Raw genomic sequence first — 20,793 nt, 5'->3', positions numbered from 1 at the left:
TGGCATCATAACTGCATTTGGAATGACTCGCCACCTGAGAAGCAGAACTCAAAATGGAAATGGCAAAAGACTTTGTCTCACAATCAGGCATATGTCAGAATGGCCACAAGATGGGAAAAAAGCCATACCTAGTCATAATGGTCTGGTAATTAATGGCTCTGAAGGCTAAGGTGGCAGTAGAATACATTTTTTCCCCATTCTAACCCATAGCATGACTGTCCTTATCAGAAGGTAGAGGTATAGAGGAGGACAACAGTTTAGAAGTTTTGTTAATGGCCAGGGAAATCACAGCTGGGTAAGAGAAAAGACTTTTATAAAAAATCTTTTGAGCTTCAGGAACTTTATTGAACCTGCCAGGTTTCTTACAGGCAGGCAGCTGGGAATCACATTTCAGAAGCCTAAGAAAAAAAGTGTCCAAAATAGCATCCAACACTGAAGGTACTGCAGAAGGCCTGGGTGAATCTATTTGTAAAAGTTCACAGTACCTCTTTTGAATAGCAGAAAAGTACAGTTTTGTACCTACCATAAATGTAGATGTTCAAGTGTTCACACTGCTGCAGTCATTACACTTGGGTTATCCTGCTGTCAGGTGGTCCCGCAGTCGGCCAGAGTTCCAAAGTCTTGGTCCGGCGTTGGTTGCTGTCGCCTCTTCCCTGACGTCAGTGCGCCAGGGGGTATATAAGATGCATCCAACGCCATTTTCTTCAGTTTTTCTTCACTCAGATGTCAGGTGCCCCCAAGTAGGTAGGCAATACATACTGCTAATAAAACATATATATAAAATAAAAACAATACCTTCAGTTACAAGCAAATACACCACAAAGGTTGTATAGGATAGAAAGGTATAGATAAGTCCGGCTAGGACAGAGGGGATGGAGGGAGGGTAACCTGGACTGCAGCAGTGTGAACACTCGAACATCTACATTTATGGTAGGTACAAAACTGTACTATGTTCATCGTGTTACACTGCTGCAGTCATTACACTTGGGTAGAATCCCAAAGATAAGGTTGGGTGGCTGGTCTATAAAGAGTTAGGATTGGCTATGAGGCTCTGCAGAACTGCAGTGGCAAATCCTGCTCTGGATTTAGAGTAAAGAGGCAAGTGGTAATGCTTGGTAAACGTATGCACTGAATTCCAAGTTGCAGCCTCCAAAATTTCCTTGGTTGGTACTCCTCTGAGAAAGGCTGTTGAAGTGGCTGTTGCTCTGGTAGAATGTGGCCTAATGTTATTAGGGACTGATTTTCCATGCTGTGTGTAGCAGTAACGAATACAGTGTCCTATCCATTTGGAGATAGTCTGCTTTGAGATAGCCTTGCCCTGTGATCCTGCAGCATATGCTACAAACAGCTGCTCAGTTTTCCTGAAAGCTTTTGTTTTGTCCAAGTAGAAGCGTAGCTGCCTGTGTATGTCCAAAGAGTGCAGAAGTTTCTCACCTTTATTCTGGGGGTTTGGATAAAAAGTTGGCAAATGGATGGTTTGGTTAAGAGCCACACTAGATACCACCTTTGGCATAAAGGTAGGGTTTGTCCTTAAAGAAACCCTGTCCTGATGAAAAATTATAAAAGGTTCCACTGCCATTAATGCCTGTAGCTCTGAGACTCTTCGTGCTGAAGTTACTGCCAGAAGCAGAGCTGTTTTCCATGATAAAAATTTTAGATCGGCTGTATTGGCTGGCTCAGTAGGTGGCAGGGTCAGTTTTTACACAACAAAATTGAGGTCCCAAGTTGGTGTTGGTGCTCTCCGGGGCGGTCTTATGTTTTTAGCCCATCTGAGGTACTGCTTTAGCAAGGGATGTGAGAATAAAGGAGGATCCGTGTTGTAATGTGCTGAAATGGCAGAGGCGTGGATCTTAATTGATGAGAAGGATAGGCCTTTGTCCAGCATCTCAGTTAAGTATTGTAAAATCTGAGGAATGTTTGGGACAAGAGGGTCAAGGCTTTGAATCTCTTGCATTTTTCTGAATAAGATTTCCTGGTGCTAGGCCTCCTGCCATCCAAAATGACATCCATAACAGCTTTAGAGAGAGGTGTTGCCTGTTTGACTAATGAATCTGCCATGCAGCCAGGTTTAGGGTTTTGAGCTGACCGTGCACGATCTGATTGTTTTGTTGAGTCAGAAGGTGTGAAATTTGAGGCAAAATCCAAGGTGGGCCTTGAGCTAAGTTCTTTAAGATTGGGTACCAGTGCTGGCGTGGCCAGTCTGGAGCAATCAGGATCATCTGTGGTTTTTCTTGTCTGGCTTTTAGGAGTACCTTTGAAAGGAGAGGCAGTGGTGGGAAGGCATAAACTTTTAGGCTTTTCCAGCTGAACGAGAGAGCATCCACTTTCCTTGCTTGTGTGTGGTAAGTCCTTGTGCAGAATTTTTGTAGTTGACAATTCAGTGGGGAGGCAAACAGATCTATGTCTGGGCATCCCCATTTTTGCGTTACCATACTGAAGATTTGTGGATTCAATTTCCATTCGTGAGGGTCTATGATATTTCTGCTTAGATCGTCTACCAGAGTATTTTTCTTTCCTGTCAGGAATTGTGCTTGCAGATGAACTTGATAAGTTAGAGCTGTGTTCCACAAGGTCATGGCTTGCCTGCATAGGGGATAAGAATGGGTGTCCCCTTGCTTGTTTATGTACCACATTACTGTGGTGTTGTCTGTCTTTAATAATAACTGTCCTGGATGCAGAAGGTCCTTGAAAGCTGTTAGGGCATTTTGAACAGCCAACATCTCTTTTTAATTGATGTGAAGATGCATTTGGTCTGTGGTCCACTTGCCCTGAATACATTTTCCTGCCATGTGTGCTCCCCAGGCGTAATCCGAAGCATCTGTTGTTAGAGTCTGCCTGGCTGTGGGTAGAGTGAAAGGCTGACCCTTGTTGAGGTGACATGCCTGTGCCCACCATCAAAACTCCTGTTGTAGGCATGGAATTATTGGTATTACTGCTTCTAAACTGTGAGAGTGTTGAGTCCAAACACTTTTTAGGTACCATTGTAATTTCCTCATATGCAGTCTGGCATATGGAATTAGTAGTATGCAGGATGCCATGAATTCCAGGGCCTGCAGAATTTTTCTTGCAGGGAGATGGGACTTTTTTGCCAGTAATTGAAAATATTGAGTCAGTTGTCCTTGTTCGTCTGCCGTGAGAGAAGCCATCTGGGCCGTTGTATTTAAGCTGGCACCCAGGAATATTATCTGTTGTGAGGGAACTAGTTTTGACTTCTTTTCGTTTACTGTGTACCTTAGAGAAATTAGCAACCTTTTTACAAACGCCAGATGCTTTAGAAGAATATCCTTTGTCTCTGCTTGAATAAGGCAGTTGTCCAGGTATGGATAAATTGAATTTATTTTTGTCTGCAAAATGAAATTACTGGTGCCAGGCACTTTGTAAAGACCCTGGGCACAGTAGATAAGCCAAAGGGCAGTGCAGAGAATTGGTAGTGCATTGCACCAGCTTTGAATCTTGAGGTATCTTCTGCAATTTTGTCTGATAGGGACATGCAGGTACGCCTCTTTGAGGTCCAGAGTAACAAGCCAAGCCTTCTTCCCAGCATGGGAAGAAGCTGCTGTAGTGTCAACATTTTGAATTTCGGAACATCCAGGTAAGTATTTAGAGTTGAAAGGTCTAGTATGGGTCTCCAGGCTTTGTCCTTTCTGGGGACCAGGAAGAATCTTGAGTAAAATCATTGTCCTTGTTCCTGCTGTGGTACGTTTTGAATAGCTCTCATGTCCATGAGGGCTGAAATTTGTTTTTGAGCCTCTGCCCATTGATTTTGTGGCAGGTTTGGCATTCCTTTTAGCCTTGGTAAAGTGTGAAAGTGGAACCTGTAACTTTGAGACACAATATTCAGAACCCATTTGTCTTGCGTGATTGTTTGCCAGTTTTGAGAAAAAAGTGCTAGTTTTCCCCCTAATGGGGCTGCCAAAAGTGAAGTGCTTGGCGTACGAAGGGGGAAGTCATTGGGACTGTTTCTTGTAAGGTTGAGACTTGTCCTCACTTCCTTTTGGGGTTGAGATACCCCACTGTCGTTGTCTGTTAGAGCCTTGGGGTTGAGATCCGCCTCTTGGGCGTCTGTATCTGCCTCTCTGTGGCCTGTCTGACACTGGAAAGGACCAATTCTTTGTAGGCCAATTTCTGCTGAATCGAGGTGGCTGTACCTGTAAGAAATCTTTGACTGTTTGCATTGATTTAGCTTTATTCTCCATTTTCTTTAACACCTCTTCTGCCTTAACACCAAACAAGGCATCATGCTGTAAAGGAGCATCCAATAATTTTGCAAACTCTTGTTCTTTTAACCAAGCATGTCTTCGAATCACAGAACCTGCAAATGCAGCTCTAGAAGAGGCCTCTAAAGAATCAAAACCACATTGCAGAGTATGTTTTCCCACCTGTTCAACTGCATGCAATACATCCTGCATTTCTTTACAGTCAGGAGCTTCTGAGCTTGCAAACATTTTCCGTTTTAACTGAGCCATTAAATATTGCTGGTACTTAAGCATGTGAAACTGGCAATTTAAAGCCCTTACTGCTAAAGTTGCAGAAGTATAAACTTTCTTCCTCCATCTATCCAATGCTCTAGAATCTCTGTCAGAGGGGACTGGATTTTTTGCAATGGAAGCCTCAACCCCTTTGGGACCCTGGGAAATAGTTTCTGGATCAGCAGAAGGGTTTTATAAAGAAACTTGAGAGTCAGGGACTCTATAATACCTATCTGGCTTGGCTGGTGCAGGGCAAAGAATCAGGAGATAAGCTGGATTCAGAGAACACATCATCCACAATAACACAGGCGGAACAGCCAGGGCCTGTGCTGAGGCAATAAAGGAAGTCCCTGAGCCTTTCTTGGATTCTGAATAATCCTGACTTTCCCAATGGAAATGCTCCCTCATGGTATGTAAAGTTTCCCCAAAAGAATAATCCTCAGGAGGAGAGGCTGAAGGGATAGATTCTTCAGCATCAGAGTCCTCATGGGGAGAGTATCCTGGTCTGAAAAGGAACCAGAGGAAATGGAAACCTGATCAGAGGAATCATAGTCTGTATCCTGCCTAGGCCTTTTCTCAGGAGGGGGATGGGAACCCCTGATTAGAGTAATGAGGTCTTTGGCCATTTTAAGCATCTGTTTCTTACGCATGGAGGACTGTCCAGGAGAATGCTATACTTGCTTCTTTGTCTTTAATGGTGTTTTTGCCTTGGCTGTTGCTTTAATAGTAAGTTGTGAAGGTCTAAAAACACCCTCAGAAGCCGATGCCTGCTCAGCGGCTCCGGACCCATCTGAGGGATTAGTTTCGCGGCCCAATACCTTGAGTTTCCAGGGCCTAGTTGTCTCCACGTGGAGTCAGAGCGGCCTGTGGCTCTGAAGTAGCGGGTGTCAGGGGCTCCAGCACCTCACTGAGAACCGCGAACCAGCTGTCCTAGAAGAGGGTTCGTCGTTTTGGACCTCGGATGCCTGTCTTTATCCTTGTCTTTGCGTTTTTTTAGAATTGCGGTCGTCAGTTGATCCGACAGCATGGTATAATTGAACCTTCGGCCAAAGTAGTGCAAAAGCAAAATCGCGTTTTATAGTGCGTTTGTTAAATCTAGCACAAAACCGACAACTAGTGACGTCGTGATCAGGGCCTAGGCATGGAATACAGTAAGAGTGGAAGTCCTTATGAGGTATTTGCTTCCCACAAGAAATACAATTATTAACTTTTTCTGACATCATTCTGAGGCAAGAAAAAAGTTTCCTCAACGGGGTACTTAGCTTTATTGAAGACTTCGGATCTGAAATTCGACTTCGAAAATCTCAGGAGTCGGCCGACTGCCACTTGCGAACTGCTTTTGCTTTGGGCACCGCGCGGCAAGAAAGACTGAAGAAAATGGCATCGGATGCATCTTGTATACTCCTGGCGCACTGACGCCAGGGAAGAGGCGACCGCAACCGACGCCGGACCAAGACTTTGGAACTCTGGCCAACTGCGGGACTGTCTGACGGCAGGATAACCCAAGTGTAATGACTGCAGCAGTGAAACACGATGAACATCATGGGAACAATCCCATTTAGAATGTTACATAATACATACCGCAGTATCCCCAAAGGATAATTCCTCCATGGAGGAGTCAGGAGAGACAGAATCCTCTTCCTTCGATCCCAGGGCAAGAGGAGAATGGATGCAAGTAAGCTAACGATTCTTCACTTGAGTCTAAATCCAACTCTTCCTCACAGAAATCAGGCTTGGGCATCCGGTGGTTCTGCTTAATATGTCTGCTAGGTATTGTCTTTCCCTGGTACAAATATTGCCTGTAACTGGATGTTGTAGCTGAGTGCCAGGGTCCACAGCTCCAAGGTCATTCTGCATAGGGGGTATGAATGAGTGCCTCCCTGTTTGTTGATGTACCACATGACTGTGGTGTTGTCTGTCCTTATCATCAACTGGCCCTCTTTGAGAAATGGTTTGAACTTTTGGATTGCCAGTTTTACTGCCAGCATTTCTTTTAGGTTGATGTGCAGTTGAAGTTGATCCTGTGTCCACAATCCTTGCACGCATTTGTCCAGCATGTGTGCCCCCATCCTAGGTCTGAAGCGCCTGTTGTGATGGTCTGGCTTGCTTGACATCTGAAAGGGTAGGCCTGGGTTTGACTGGCATGCCTGAGCCCACCATAGGAACTCCTGTTTTAAGCATGGAATTAGTGGGATTTCTGTTTCTAGACTGTGTCTGTGTTGGGACCATAAATTCTTTAGGTACCACTGTAGTTTTCTCATATGTAGTCTGGCAAATGGAACCAAGATTATGCATGATGCCATGAAGCCCAAGGCCTGCAGTGCTTTTCTTGCTGTTAACTTGTTCAGTTTTGTTAGTGCCAAGAAGTATAGAGGAGTTCTTTTGTTTTCTGTAGTCAGGAATGCCATTTGTTTTACTGTGTCCAATTCAGCCAAGAAAGTCCTTGTTTGGGATGGTATTAGCCTTGACTTTTGTAAATTGACTGTGTATCCCAGTGCTTGTAGCAAGTAAATGACCCTTTGTAAATCTGTTGTCAGCTTGCTTTTGTTGTCCCTTGTAGCAGGCAGTCGTCCAGGTATGGGTAAATTTGAATTCCCTGAAGTCTGCAATGGCGATTACTGATGCCAGGCATTTTGTGAATACTCTGGGCGAGTAGATAAGTTTTTCCAAAAGGCAATGCTGAGAATTGATAGTGCTCTGATCCTGCAAGAAATCTGAGGTATCTTTGCAGATTGGTCGAATGGGGACGTGCAGGTATGCCTCCTTGAGATCTAGAGTTACCAGCCAAGACTCCTTGCCCAGCATGGGAAGAAGTTGCTGTAGGGTCAGCATTTTGAATTTTGGGACAATGATGTATGTATTTAAGGTGGACAGGTCGAGAATTGGTCTCCAACTCTTTTCCTTTCTTGGAACTAGGAATAGTCTGGAGTAGAACCCCTTTCCTTGCTCTGCTGCTGGCACTCTTTCCACAGCTCTCATGTTTGCTAACTCCATTATCTGAGAGCCTCTGTTTTTTGATTTGGAGGTAGATTTGGCATTCCTCTTTTGACTGGAATAGTGTGGAAGTGAAACCGGTAACCTTGATCTATGGTTTGTAAAATCCACTTGTCCTTTGTTATGTAGTGCCAGTTCTTTGAAAATAAGGTTAACTTTCCGCCTAGAGGAGCTGCTATTTGTTCCCTGGTAGGCGGGTTTAGGTTAAGTCACTGTGGTTGTGTTGATGTAGTGGCAGTGGCCGTGTCTGTGCCTCTGTTGTTACCTTGCCACTGTCTTCCTCTGTAGGCACCTCCTCTGGATTGGTTTCTGCCTCTGGAACGTCTATTCCTGCCCCTTTGAAATTTTGTGGAGTCAGGAAAGGACCAATTTTGGCAGGCCAGTTCCTGCTAAACCTTGGGGTTGAACCTGCAAGAAATCTTTAACAGTTTGAACAGATTTTGCCTTTTCTTCCATTTTCTTCATAACCTGCTGGGCAGATGTACCAAACAAACTTGTCTTGTCCATAGGAGCATCTAGCAACTTAGCTTTAACATGATCCAGTAAAGCTTGTTCCTTTAGCCATGCATGCCTTCTTATCACAGTGCCTGTCATGGCTGATCTAAATGAAGCCTCCAGTGCATCATAGCCACATTTTAAGGAATGGCTGCTAACCTGTTGTATGTTATTTACCATATCTAATACATATTTCTTATCAAGAGATTCATCAGTGGTTAGTTTTTTAGTTAACTGATCCAGCATAAACTCTTGGTATTGTATCATGTGAAACTGACAGTTTAAAGCTCTAGCTGAGAGAGTAGCTGAAGTGTAGACCTTTTACCCCATCTGTCTAATGACCTTGCTTCCCTTTCAGAAGGAATAGGTTTTTTAGATATGGTCAAAGCTACTGCCTTGGGGCCCTGGGATATAGTTTCTGGGTCTGCAAGTGGAGCCTTGTAAAGGTGGTGATGAGTATCTGGCACCCTGTAAAATCTGTCTGGTTTGGTAGGGGCTGGGGGTAAAGAATCTGGAGCGAGCAAGCATCATTGAAAGCATCATCCACCAGATAGAACAGCGGGTATAGCCAAGGGCCTGTGCTGAGGGAGGTGCAGAAAGGTCCCAAGTCTTTTTCTGGAGTCTGAAAAATCCTGTTGCTGCCATTGGAACTGTTCTCGCATGGCATGCAAAGTTTCCCCAAAGGAAAATTCTTCTGGTGGGGAAGCAGCTGGGATGGATTCTTCAGCATCAGAATCTTCAAAATTGGAGAAGGGAGCCTCTGGCTGGTCAGTTATGTCTGATTCATCAGCAGAATCATCAGAGGACACTGGCTCGGGGCTCTGCCCTAGGTCTCTTCTCTGGGGGCTGAGAGGCCCTGTCTGGGTGAGATTGAGATCCTCTAATTAAAGAAATTAAATCTTCTGCCAAGGTAAGCATTTGAGAACTAGAAGAGGGCCTGGAAGGGGGTGGTTTAACAGGCACTGTTTTAGTAGTCTTGGCAGCTTTAGGCCTGGCGAAGGCCTTAATGGACATGGCTGCTGGAGGCCTAGCAGCACCACGTGCTGGGGTAGAAACATCCAAGGGGATGGTGTCTGATAAGTCAACCACCGTAGTGGGTAAAATTTCTGAAGGCGTTTCAAGGGTTGTAGGAGGGGCCCCAGTTGTAGGAATAGGTTCAGCTGTACTTTGTTCAGTTTTCTCGGTTTCGGCCGAAACCGAGACACTCGCGGTTCGCGAGTGTCGGTCTTTATCTTTGCGTTTTTTGCCAGATTGGGTAGTCGGAGGATCCGACGGCATAATGTACGCAAAATCAGAACCGAAAAACTGTTCTGGCGAACTCGACCGACGCCTGCCGCTCGTCCGGTTGAAGGAAGCACAGGCCGAACAGGCTGCTACGTGTGGCTGGGCCTAAACAAGGCAGACAGTAAGAGTGGAAATCTTTATGAGGTATTTGTTTCCCACAGTTTAAACAATTGTTAACTTTTTCTGACATCGGCTGAGGCAAGAAAGAGTCCCCAACGCGGTACTTAGCTTTAGTAGTCTTGAAGTATTCGGTAGAAGTAATCTCTGGATCCGACCGACCGGCACTTGCGAACAGCTTCTGCTTCGGGCGCCACGCGGCAAGAAAGACAGAGGAAAATGGCGTCGGCTGATGCCTTTATACCCGAAGACCAACAGAGATGACGTCGGGTGGAGTGCGACATCAGCCGAAGCCGGACCCGGACTTTGGAATCCGGCCGACTGAAGGGCTGCCTGACGACAGGACAACCCCACTTGTTATGACTGCAGATGCATCCATGAAGGACATCCACATTGCAGAGTATGTTTTCCCACCTGTTCAACTGCATGCAATACATCCTGCATTTCTTTACAGTCAGGAGCTTCTGAGCTTGCAAACATTTTCTGTTTTAACTGAGCCATTAAATATTGCTGGTACTTAAGCATGTGAAACTGGCAATTTAAAGCCCTTACTGCTAAAGTTGCAGAAGTATAAACTTTCTTCCTCCATCTATCCAATGCTCTAGAATCTCTGTCAGAGGGGACTGGATTTTTTGCAATGGAAGCCTCAACCCCTTTGGGACCCTGGGAAATAGTTTCTGGATCAGCAGAAGGGTTTTTATAAAGAAACTTGAGAGAGTCAGGGACTCTATAATACCTATCTGGCTTGGCTGGTGCAGGGGGCAAAGAATCAGGAGATAAGCTGGATTCAGAGAACACATCATCCACAATAACACAGGCGGAACAGCCAGGGGCCTGTGCTGAGGCAATAAAAGGAAGTCCCTGAGCCTTTTCTTGGATTCTGAATAATCCTGACTTTCCCAATGGAAATGCTCCCTCATGGTATGTAAAGTTTCCCCAAAAGAATAATCCTCAGGAGGAGAGGCTGAAGGGATAGATTCTTCAGCATCAGAGTCCTCATGGGGGGGGGGGGGGTAGAGAGTATCCCTGATCTGAAAAGGAACCAGAGGAAATGGAAACCTGATCAGAGGAATCATAGTCTGTATCCTGCCTAGGCCTTTTCTCAGGAGGGGGATGGGAACCCCTGATTAGAGTAATGAGGTCTTTGGCCATTTTAAGCATCTGTTTCTTACGCATGGAGGACTGTCCAGGAGAATGCTATACTTGCTTCTTTGTCTTTAATGGTGTTTTTGCCTTGGCTGTTGCTTTAATAGTAAGTTGTGAAGGTCTAAAAACACCCTCAGAAGCCGATGCCTGCTCAGCGGCTCCGGACCCATCTGAGGGATTAGTTTCCGTCGGCCCAATACCTTGAGTTTCCAGGGGCCTAGTTGTCTCCACGTGGGAGTCAGAAGCGGCCTGTGGCTCTGAAGTAGCGGGTGTCAGGGGCTCCGAAAGCACCTCACTGAGAACCGGCGAACCAGCGACTGTCCTAGAAGAGGGTTCGTCGTTTTGGACCTCGGATGCCTGTCTTTATCCTTGTCTTTGCGTTTTTTTAGAATTGCGGTCGTCAGTTGATCCGACAGCATGGTATAATTGAACCTTCGGCCAAAGTAGTGCAAAGCAAAATCAAAACGTTTTATAGTGCGCTTGTTAAATCTAGCACAAAACCGACAACTAGTGACGTTGTGATCAGGGCCTAGGCATGGAATACAGTAAGAGTGGAAGTCCTTATGAGGTATTTGCTTCCCACAAGAAATACAATTATTAACTTTTTCTGACATCATTCTGAGGCAAGAAAAAAGTTTCCCCAACGGGGTACTTAGCTTTATTGAAGACTTCGGATCTGAAATTCGACTTCGAAAATCTCAGGAGTCGGCCGACTGCCACTTGCGAACTGCTTTTGCTTTGGGCACCGCGCGGCAAGAAAGACTGAAGAAAATGGCATCGGATGCATCTTATATACCCCTGGCGCACTGACGCCAGGGAAGAGGTGACCGCAACCGACGCCGGACCAAGACTTTGGAACTCTGGCCAACTGCGGGACTGCCTGACGGCAGGATAACCCAAGTGTAATGACTGCAGCAGTGAAACACGATGAACATCATGGGAACAATCCCATTTAGAATGTTACATCATACCCCCAAAGGATAATTCCTCCATGGAGGAGTCAGGAGAGACAGAATCCTCTTCCTTCGATCCCAGGGCAAGAGGAGAATGGATGCAAGTAAGCTAACGATTCTTCACTTGAGTCTAAATCCAACTCTTCCTCACAGAAATCAGGCTCCCTATGATGTTACAAAGGAGTAGAAGACCAGGAAACAGAAGTAGGGGCTGACAAGCCTTGAGGCTTTAAAGCCATAAGGGCAATGAACAGCATCTGAGTAAAGTCCATTCATTCTTTGTGTGTTTTTTTTTTTTAAGGGAATGTCAGCATTAGCATATCAAGGTGGCTCATATCCCGCCTAGATTCAATGAGGATACTAGGAACCTCCTCCCTAACAAGAATTTGCAGAATCCCCCTAGGCCCCTCCAATATTATCAGCCAAGGTTCCCCCTCCTTATCTGCAGATATAGGCACAGCTTCAGTTGGTCATGTGGGTAGGCAGTCCTGTGTTGGCCTCCAACTGGTTCGCGAAACAGGGAGCTAATGCTAGCAGCAGACTGTCGTCAGGTTCATCATCCAACTCGACAGAGATGTCTAGAGGAGACTGGAGATCACCAGATTCAATGCAAACCTTTTTCACTTTTTTGTTAAGTGACAGGCGAATACTGGGGCAGGCAGATTCAGAGGCCATGGTACCCTGAGCTAAATGTTTTAAACTCTGGTTCTACAAGTAAATGGAAAGGGACAACAGCTGGCTGAGGACAGTCTTTGGGACAAGTGACAGACAGCTCTCACACTGAGTATGTTTGTATGTTACACCCAAACAAAAGGAGTACTTCTCTTGTCTATTCTTATGGTGAAGCTGTTTCCCCCACTCACATTTTCCCTTCCTGGATGACATGTAAAAAGGTAATTAAGAACAACAAAATAGGAAAAAAGTGACTCCAACAAGGCATTTATCTTGAGAAGACTCAGTAGCAGAACCGATGCTGCAAACGTCTTGCAGACTGAATTTGAAGGTAGTGTTCAGAGTGGCAGCAAAGAAGTTCTGCGGATTAGACAGTCATATGTCACACACATACCTTACACCTTGGGAGAAGAACATATGTCTGACATATAGCACCTGTAAGGTTGTAAAAGCTTTGGTATGCTGGACGGATGTTTGGCTATTCAAGGCAGGATATCTCAGCTGTAAGAAATACTGCAACACTGACAAAGAAGGACATATTAAGCTATGTCATCCTTACTAAGGATGGATTTTTCACATCACAGCACTCCTCCATGAGGTACAACCATGCACTGGTTGCATTATCAATCTGTAACTCAAGCTTAAAAATCGAAAACTTTCCATTATAGGGCAGAGAAGTTAAGGATTTTATTACCATTACATATTAAGAAGGCAGACAGTTCGGTCAGCTTTAAGAACCAGTCAGCTGAATGGATGTTTATCCCAAATTTGCACACCAGCACACATCTTAATAACCACTTACATGTTGCTGATTCTGATAACCAAGTATACTAGACATTGAGAAAAAAACTGACCTATATAAATAAAAATAAATTTTAACATGTACAGAAAAAAAAACTAATGTAGGGATGTTATCATATTAAGAACATTACTAAAAAATATAAACCCTTATCAAAGTTAAACCAAAAATCACTATATTAATCTGCTCTCCGAAAAAAACACATAGCTGGGATGGTAGTCAGCTGGGGCCTGGAACTGATAAAAATTTGACTCCAACTGCTTTGTCATTGGCTGCAGTGGGGACAAGTTCCATAATATAGATTTAGTGCAATGCAGCAAGACACCCCAAAACAAGACAAAAGCAAGATAAAATTTCTCCTACTGGAAAGCTAGACTTAAAGCTGATTATTGTAAAACATTCTGCAACTAATATCAGAAAGAATGGTGCAAGGCTGTGGACTCTCGCCTCTGGCACAGTAGAATACAGTAAACTCTCAGTTAACAGGGAACTCAAGCAACCAGAAAAAAAAACAAACAAAACAAAAAAAAAACGAAGAAATACAGTACAATTTTCATGTGTTATACTTTCTGCCCCCCCCCGCAGAAACATATGTTATGTTTTTAGAGTTTTAAAAAGGAAGATAGGAATAAATTCCCCGCTCTCCCCAACCCGAGAATCAGTCAAACCACAGAAATAGTATAGGGTACAGTTATTAGTCAAGCCTACTTTTAATAGTAACTCTCAAGTAACCAGAAACTACAGTTTCCGACATCTAACAATCCCCATGGGTGCCACTTAACTGAGAATTTACTGTACTGCAGTCTTGGTTTTAACTTGCTGCTCTAATCACTCTGCAGAACAGCTACAGTCTGGTTAGCTAAAGAAAATACTCCTTTCCAATTAGTCATGATGGAAAACAGGGTACTTACAACTGGTGACATACTCTCGCTCAGGATCAGCTGTGTTCCATTCACCCGAGGCTCAGAATCTTCAGAAAGTTTTTCCTCGTCTTCTTCTTGAATAGGGGATGAAGGAGACCTTAAAGTACTATACAAACAAGACGTGTTTATCAAGACGTGTTTCCACATAGTAAGAAATGTAGCATATTATTATAAAATAACTTTTTAAACCACATAATTGTTTTAAATCATGCAAACATGCCAAACATCTAATAATGTTAAGATGTACTGTCTGCTTCAACAGTTAAAGTGGCCACATAGCCAACACAACACTGAAAAACATACATAGATGGTGCAGTCAACGGAAAACATCAGTGTAAGTGAATATGAATGGAACATCAGTGTAAGTGAATATGAATGGGACATCAGTGTAAGTGAATATGAATGGAACATCAGTGTAAGTGAATATGAATGGGACATCAGTGTAAGTGAATATGAATGGAACATCAGTGTAAGTGAATATGAATGGAACATCAGTGTAAGTGAATATGAATGGAACATCAGTGTAAGTGAATATGAATGGAACCATCAGTGTAAGTGAATATGAATGGGACATCAGTGTAAGTGAATATGAATGGAACATCAGTGTAAGTGAATATGAATGGAACCATCAGTGTAAGTGAATATGAATGGGACATCAGTGTAAGTGAATATGAATGGAACCATCAGCGTAAGTGAATATGAATGGAACCATCAGTGTAAGTGAATATGAATGGGACATCAGTGTAAGTGAATATGAATGGAACATAAGTGTAAGTGAATATGAATGGGACATAAGTGTAAGTGAATATGAATGGGACATCAGTGTAAGTGAATATGAATGGGACATCAGTGTAAGTGAATATGAATGGAACATCAGTGTAAGTGAATATGAATGGGACATCAGTGTAAGTGAATATGAATGGAACATCAGTGTAAGTGAATATGAATGGAACATCAGTGTAAGTGAATATGAATGGGACATCAGTGTAAGTGAATATGAATGGAACATCAGTGTAAGTGAATATGAATGGGACATCAGTGTAAGTGAATATGAATGGGACATCAGTGTAAGTGAATATGAATGGAACAAAAGTGTAAGTGAATATGAATGGAACCATCAGTGTAAGTGAATATGAATGGGACATCAGTGTAAGTGAATATGAATGGGACATCAGTGTAAGTGAATATGAATGGGACATCAGTGTAAGTGAATATGAATGGAACCATCAGTGTAAGTGAATATGAATGGAACCATCAGTGTAAGTGAATATGAATGGAACATAAGTGTAAGTGAATATGAATGGGACATAAGTGTAAGTGAATATGAATGGGACATCAGTGTAAGTGAATATGAATGGAACATCAGTGTAAGTGAATATGAATGGAGGGGTTCATGCATTTCACTTTCATCGTTTGTGAACAGTGCTGACAGTGATTTTGCTGAGATTGGGTGACAGTAGGGTGAGGCGGTTTGTCCATTTTCCCCTCTGTTGTGCTAACTTGGAGTTAGTATATTTATAGTTATGGTTTGCAGGCAGAAAGGCTTGTCTCCTTGCAAAAAAACTTGTACATTAGCTGATATGTGTTAGCTTTGGCATTTTAGCGAAAAATACTAGATGGTCTATATATGATGTATTGAATCTTTAAGTAAAATTACATCAACGATTCAGTACAGACCTAATGCAGCATGATCAGAACACATGAAATTAAATCTTCAATGCATTTACAGCATCTCTCATCTTAAAAGTAAAATGTAGACAGAAAGCCTTTAGTAAGAGATCACACAGTATTTACACAAAGCATAAACTGAGCTATGATCTTTTTTCAAAAGCACTACAACTATCAAACAGAAGACACTAATATTTATTTATGCATAATATACATCAGTACACTATCTGTAACACAGACTGGTAGTTTAAACGCTAAAATTTGCTGCAATAAAAGTTTGAGAGCATATCAGATGATGCTATGCTTTAACACAGAACCAGTGAATTTAACAGGCTGACTCAGTACTGTTCTAGCCTCCACTCAAAACTGCTTTCACGGTATTTAACCTAAAATATTCTTATGTAATTAGCCATAATAATAATTATAGAACCTGGTTTCAACCAAAATCTGAAACATTATAATTCCTTTTCTAGAGCCATAAGTGTCTTGACTCTGCAAGCAGTAAAAACTGTGGAAATAACTAGCGTTACGGAAGACATTCTAGTGTAGATGTAAATTACCTCCCTCCCTCTTTTCATGTGTGTGAGCTACTTTGGCATTTGTCATCAACATAAAGGTGGCTTTCCAGCAGGAAGGGTGCATATGCTCTCCATTCCCCTCAATGCTTACTTTCCTTGAGGAAACTAGGGAAAGTAGGGGTATCTCCACATCTTGTTATTAAGGAAAGCAACCAAAGCCACAACCAAAACAGTCACAGATCATCTCATCTTCTAGTCCCAGAAAGCACAGCTTGCCATAGCCTAAAAAATTTGCTGACTCTTAAACCAGAATATGCCACATCTCTGGTCACCCTTCATCAAAGTAGTTGAGAATGAAATATTTAGATATGCTCTCCTTGTAGATATGAATTCTCACCACTGAATCATACACAGTAAGGCTTACTGACTCCTCAATGCCTATACAGCATACTTATCTACTAAGTACTATTGTATTCTAACACTAGGCTACTGGCCTCCACATAAAAGCATATTCCTGATGAAGGCAAAAATCTACTCCCTTAGAACCAGCCAAGAAAATTCACTCACACTGGTCAGGCAATGCTTTAAATTTACTACTTGAGAAAAAGCCCTCCCTATCAATAGGACCTATCACATAGATCCAACTACCTGCAAAAATATGAAACCATGAAAGCTTATCAAAAAGAAAGTCAGGCAAAATTTGCAAAAATAATCCAGATTTACCTGCTTTCGAAACACTGGCTAATGGCTACATCTGCAAACCATTCATCCAACCTATATTGCTTTTAAAATTCTATAAATTCTACTGAAAATGTTTATGTATTTGAGGTTCATAAATTAGTACTAGGCTAAGCGCCCTTGTGAGCCATTTTAAGCCTAGCCAATTATCCCTTGTGAGACACAACTCCTGCACCTTTTGTTTGTAAGGCAAACACCTTAACCATTAGGCCACCCTCCTAACTCAACTTCTTGTACTTGTCTTACTGAATATTTTACTGTAGTCATGGCAACGGTTACTGTACTTTTGTACTCAAGTCATGAATGACAAGGGTCAGTGGACTAGCTCACTACTACATGTCGCCTTCATCAAGAGTTTAATATGGTAACATTAACATTATCACATTACAAAGAAGCTTTTAATGGCCTGGTGGATAAGGAACAAGTTTTGCCACCAGTGCTTTGCATGTCACCAACAGGTCTGCACAACGTTTGTCAACAGGACAAGAAAAAAGAAAATGTCTGTTGTTGCCAGCCTAGACATTCTACAAAACACTGGGAAGACAAACAGAAGGACTAGTAATTTGAAAGAGAATAAGCAAAGAAGAATACAAAGAAGAAAGACCTAATTTATAGAAACAAGGGACATGAATGTATTAACCTGGAACAAATCAAATAATCATAATACAAGAAACGCACCTCAATAAGGAACATGAGAATTTTATAAGAAACCAGGAGGCAAAGATATTTTGCAGGACTGAATAAGGAAAAGGTGTAATAATACTTGTAAAGATACACTGCTACAGCCATATAGATGATGGTCTTAAGGATAAAAAAGGTAGATACATCAGGATTGTAGGTTTTTGGAAATGACAGATGGGCAACGTTATGTTCCATTTATTTTTCATCCAAAACTCGTTTATTTTTCATCCAAAACTAACAGACATGAAATAAGTGACATATTAAACAGTCTTAGCATTTTCACAATGGTTATTAGTATTGGCAGGGGCCTAGAATGTGATTAAAGAAGATATTAAAGACATAACTGGAAAGCGAAGGACATGGAGAGTGCAGGGTGAAGGCAGATTTCTCTGGAAGTACATGCAGATTTTCAGTCTAGTAGATATGTTCCTGGCTGTATTTAAGGAAAGGGACTTTACATATTATTCAAGCAGATTTGATGCCTGGGCTAGATTTGACGGATGCTACATAAAAATGGAGCATACGGAAAGTACAGTTGTATACACTTACCATAAATGTAGATGTTCGAGTGTATTCACTGTTGCAGTCATTACATTTGGGTAATCCTGCTGGCAGGTTGCCCTCAGTCGGCCTGAATTCCAAAGTCCTGGGTCCGGCGTTGGCCGCTGTCGCCCCTTCCCTGACATCAGGTCGTTAGGGGTATAAAAGATGCGGCCGACGCTATTTTCTTTAGTTTTTCTTGCCCCAGATGTCAGGTGCCCCCTAAAAGGGCAGCCAAAATTTATATATATATATATATATATATATATATATATATATATATATATATATATATATATATATATATATATATAAATATATATATATATATATATATATATATATAAATACATGCACCAATATAAACTTTACCTTCCTCTACAAGCAAATGCACCACATAGGTTGTATAAATCAAAGGAAAGATAGGTTCCATCAGAAGAAAGGGGGGTGGCAGGTGGGTAACCTGGACTGCAACAGTGAATACACTCGAACATCTACATTTATGGTAAGTGTACACAACTGTACTATGTTTGTGTTTCACTGTTGCAGTCATTACATTTGGGTAGACTCCCAAAGCTATGGTTGGAAGGCTGGAGCTAAACAGTGTTAGGAGCGGCTATGAGGCCCTGCAGAACTGAAGTGGCAAAGCCTGCCCTGGATTTAGAGTAGAGTGGCAGATGATAGTGCTTTGTAAAGGTGTGTACTGAACTCCAAGTAGCAGCCTCTAAAATGTCCTTGGTTGGTACTCCCTTGAGAAAGGGTGCTGAAGTGGCTGCAGCTCTGGTTGAATGTGGCCTAATGCCCTTGGGCACGGGCTTGCCATAGTGTAAGTTGCAGAAATGAATGCAGTGGCCTATCCACTTTGAAATAGTCTGCTTTGAGATAGCCTTCCCTTGTGATCCTGCAGCATATGCCACTAGTAATTGCTCTGTCTTTCTGAAAACTTTGGTTCTGTCCAAGTAGAATCTAAGCTGTCTGTGTACATCCAAAGAATGCAGACTTCTCTCCCCCTTGTTCTGTGGATTTGGATAAAAAGTTGGCAGATGGATAGTTTGGTTAAGAGCCACACTGGACACCACCTTAGGCATAATGGTGCAGCAGTTAACGTTGTCGCCTCACAGCAAGAGGTCCTCTGGTTCGATTCTCGGCTGGGGTGCCCTCCCACATTCCAAAGACATGCATCTGAGTGTTTCTCCAAACAGGCTCTGTGGAACCTAGTCAGACATTCCCGGTCAACAAATGTTAAATAAATTAAATAAAATAAAATAAATAAATGTTGGGTTTGTCCTCAGAGAGACCCTATCTGGATAAAAAATGATAAAAGGTTCCACAGCCATGAGTGCCTGTAGCTTTGAAATTCGTCTTGCAGAAGTTATTGCTAGGAGCAGAGCTGTTTTCCAAGATAAAAACTTTATATCAGCAGTAGCAGCTGGCTCAAAAGGAGGCAGGATGAGTTTTTCCAAGACACAGTTGAGGTCCCATGCAGGCACTGGTGATATCCTTGGAGGCCTTAATTTTTTGGCTCCTCTGAGGTACTTCTTTAATAAGGGATGAGAAAAGATTGGTGGCTCTGTATTGTAATGAGCCGAAATGGCAGAGGCATGAATTTTAATAGATGAAAAAGATAGGTCTTTGTCCAGCATCTCAGTCAAGTATTACAAAATCTGAGGAATATTTCGCACAGCTGTATCAATTCCTTGTGCCTGGTTCCAAGCACAGAATCTCTTCCATTTTCCAGCATAAGGTTTTGTAGTACTAGGCCTTCTGGCTTCCAAAATGACATCTATCACAGCTTTACTGAGAGGTGTGTTTTGTATGACTACATTATTCGCCATGCTGCCAAGTTTAAAGTCCTGAGTTGGCCGTGCAGGATCTGATTGTTTTGCTGGGACAGTAGATGAGGTATTTGAGGTAAGGTCCAAGCTGGGCATTGAGACAAGTTCCTTAGTATTGGATACCAGTACTGGTAGGGCCAGTCTGGGGCAATCAGTATCATCTGTGGCTTCTCCTGTCTGACCTTTGGGAGGAGAGGCAGTGGGGGAAAGGCATATACTGATAGATTTTTCCAGCTGAAAGATAGGGCATCCACTTTCCATGCTTGTCTGTGATAAATCCTTGTGCAGAATCTTTTTAGTTGGCAGTTGTGAAGGGAGGCGAATAGATCTATGTCCGGGCATCCCCATTTCCTTGTTATCATGCTGAAGACTTGTGGATCCAGCTGCCACTCGTGGGGATCCATGAGGTTTCTGCTTAGTTCGTCTGCCAGAGTATTTTTCCTTCCTGGCAGGAATTGTGCCTGCAGATGTACTTGGTAAGTCAATGCTGTGTCCCACAAAGTCATGGCTAGTCTAGAAAGGGGGTAAGAATGTGTGCCCCCCTGCTTGTTTATATACCACATGACCGTGGTGTTGTCTGTTTTTATCAGTAGTTGTCCCGGATGAAGTAGGTCCTTGAAGGTTGTCAGGGCATTTTGAACAGCTAACATCTCTCTTTGATTGATATGTAGATGCATTTGGTTTGAGGTCCATGTGGCCTGAATGCATCTTCCTGCCATGTGGGCCCCCAGGCATACTCTGATGCATCCGTTGTTAGTGTCTGCCTGGCTGGGGATAATGTGAATGGCTGTCCCTTGTTTTGGTGACAAGCCTTTGCCCACCATCGAAACTCCTGTAGCAGGCAGGGAATGAGAGTAATCATAGTTTCCAGGCTGTGGCAATGTTGAGTCCAAACATTTTTTAGGTACCATTGAAGTTTCCTCATATGCAGTCTTGCATATGGAATTAGTAGGATGCAGGA

General features: G+C 42.8%; 1 protein-coding gene across 2 annotated transcripts in view; it reads right to left on the bottom strand.

Annotated features, from left to right (window-relative positions):
- Positions 1-20,793, bottom strand: part of MGRN1 (mahogunin ring finger 1) — a 578,779-nt gene that overhangs the window by 116,328 nt on the left and 441,658 nt on the right. For both annotated transcript variants that reach the window (XM_044089070.1, XM_044089069.1), the window contains exon 13: positions 13,841-13,958. In XM_044089070.1, the coding sequence (XP_043945005.1) occupies positions 13,841-13,958 (118 nt within the window). The remainder of the gene's footprint in view (positions 1-13,840; positions 13,959-20,793) is intronic.

This window comes from Protopterus annectens, chromosome 12.part0, assembly GCF_019279795.1.
Source record: "Protopterus annectens isolate FY-2018-M chromosome 12.part0, PAN1.0, whole genome shotgun sequence".
Taxonomy (NCBI): domain Eukaryota; kingdom Metazoa; phylum Chordata; order Ceratodontiformes; family Protopteridae; genus Protopterus; species Protopterus annectens.
The sequence above is the reverse complement of the archived record's forward strand: the minus strand, read 5'-3'. Positions and strand labels throughout refer to the sequence as shown.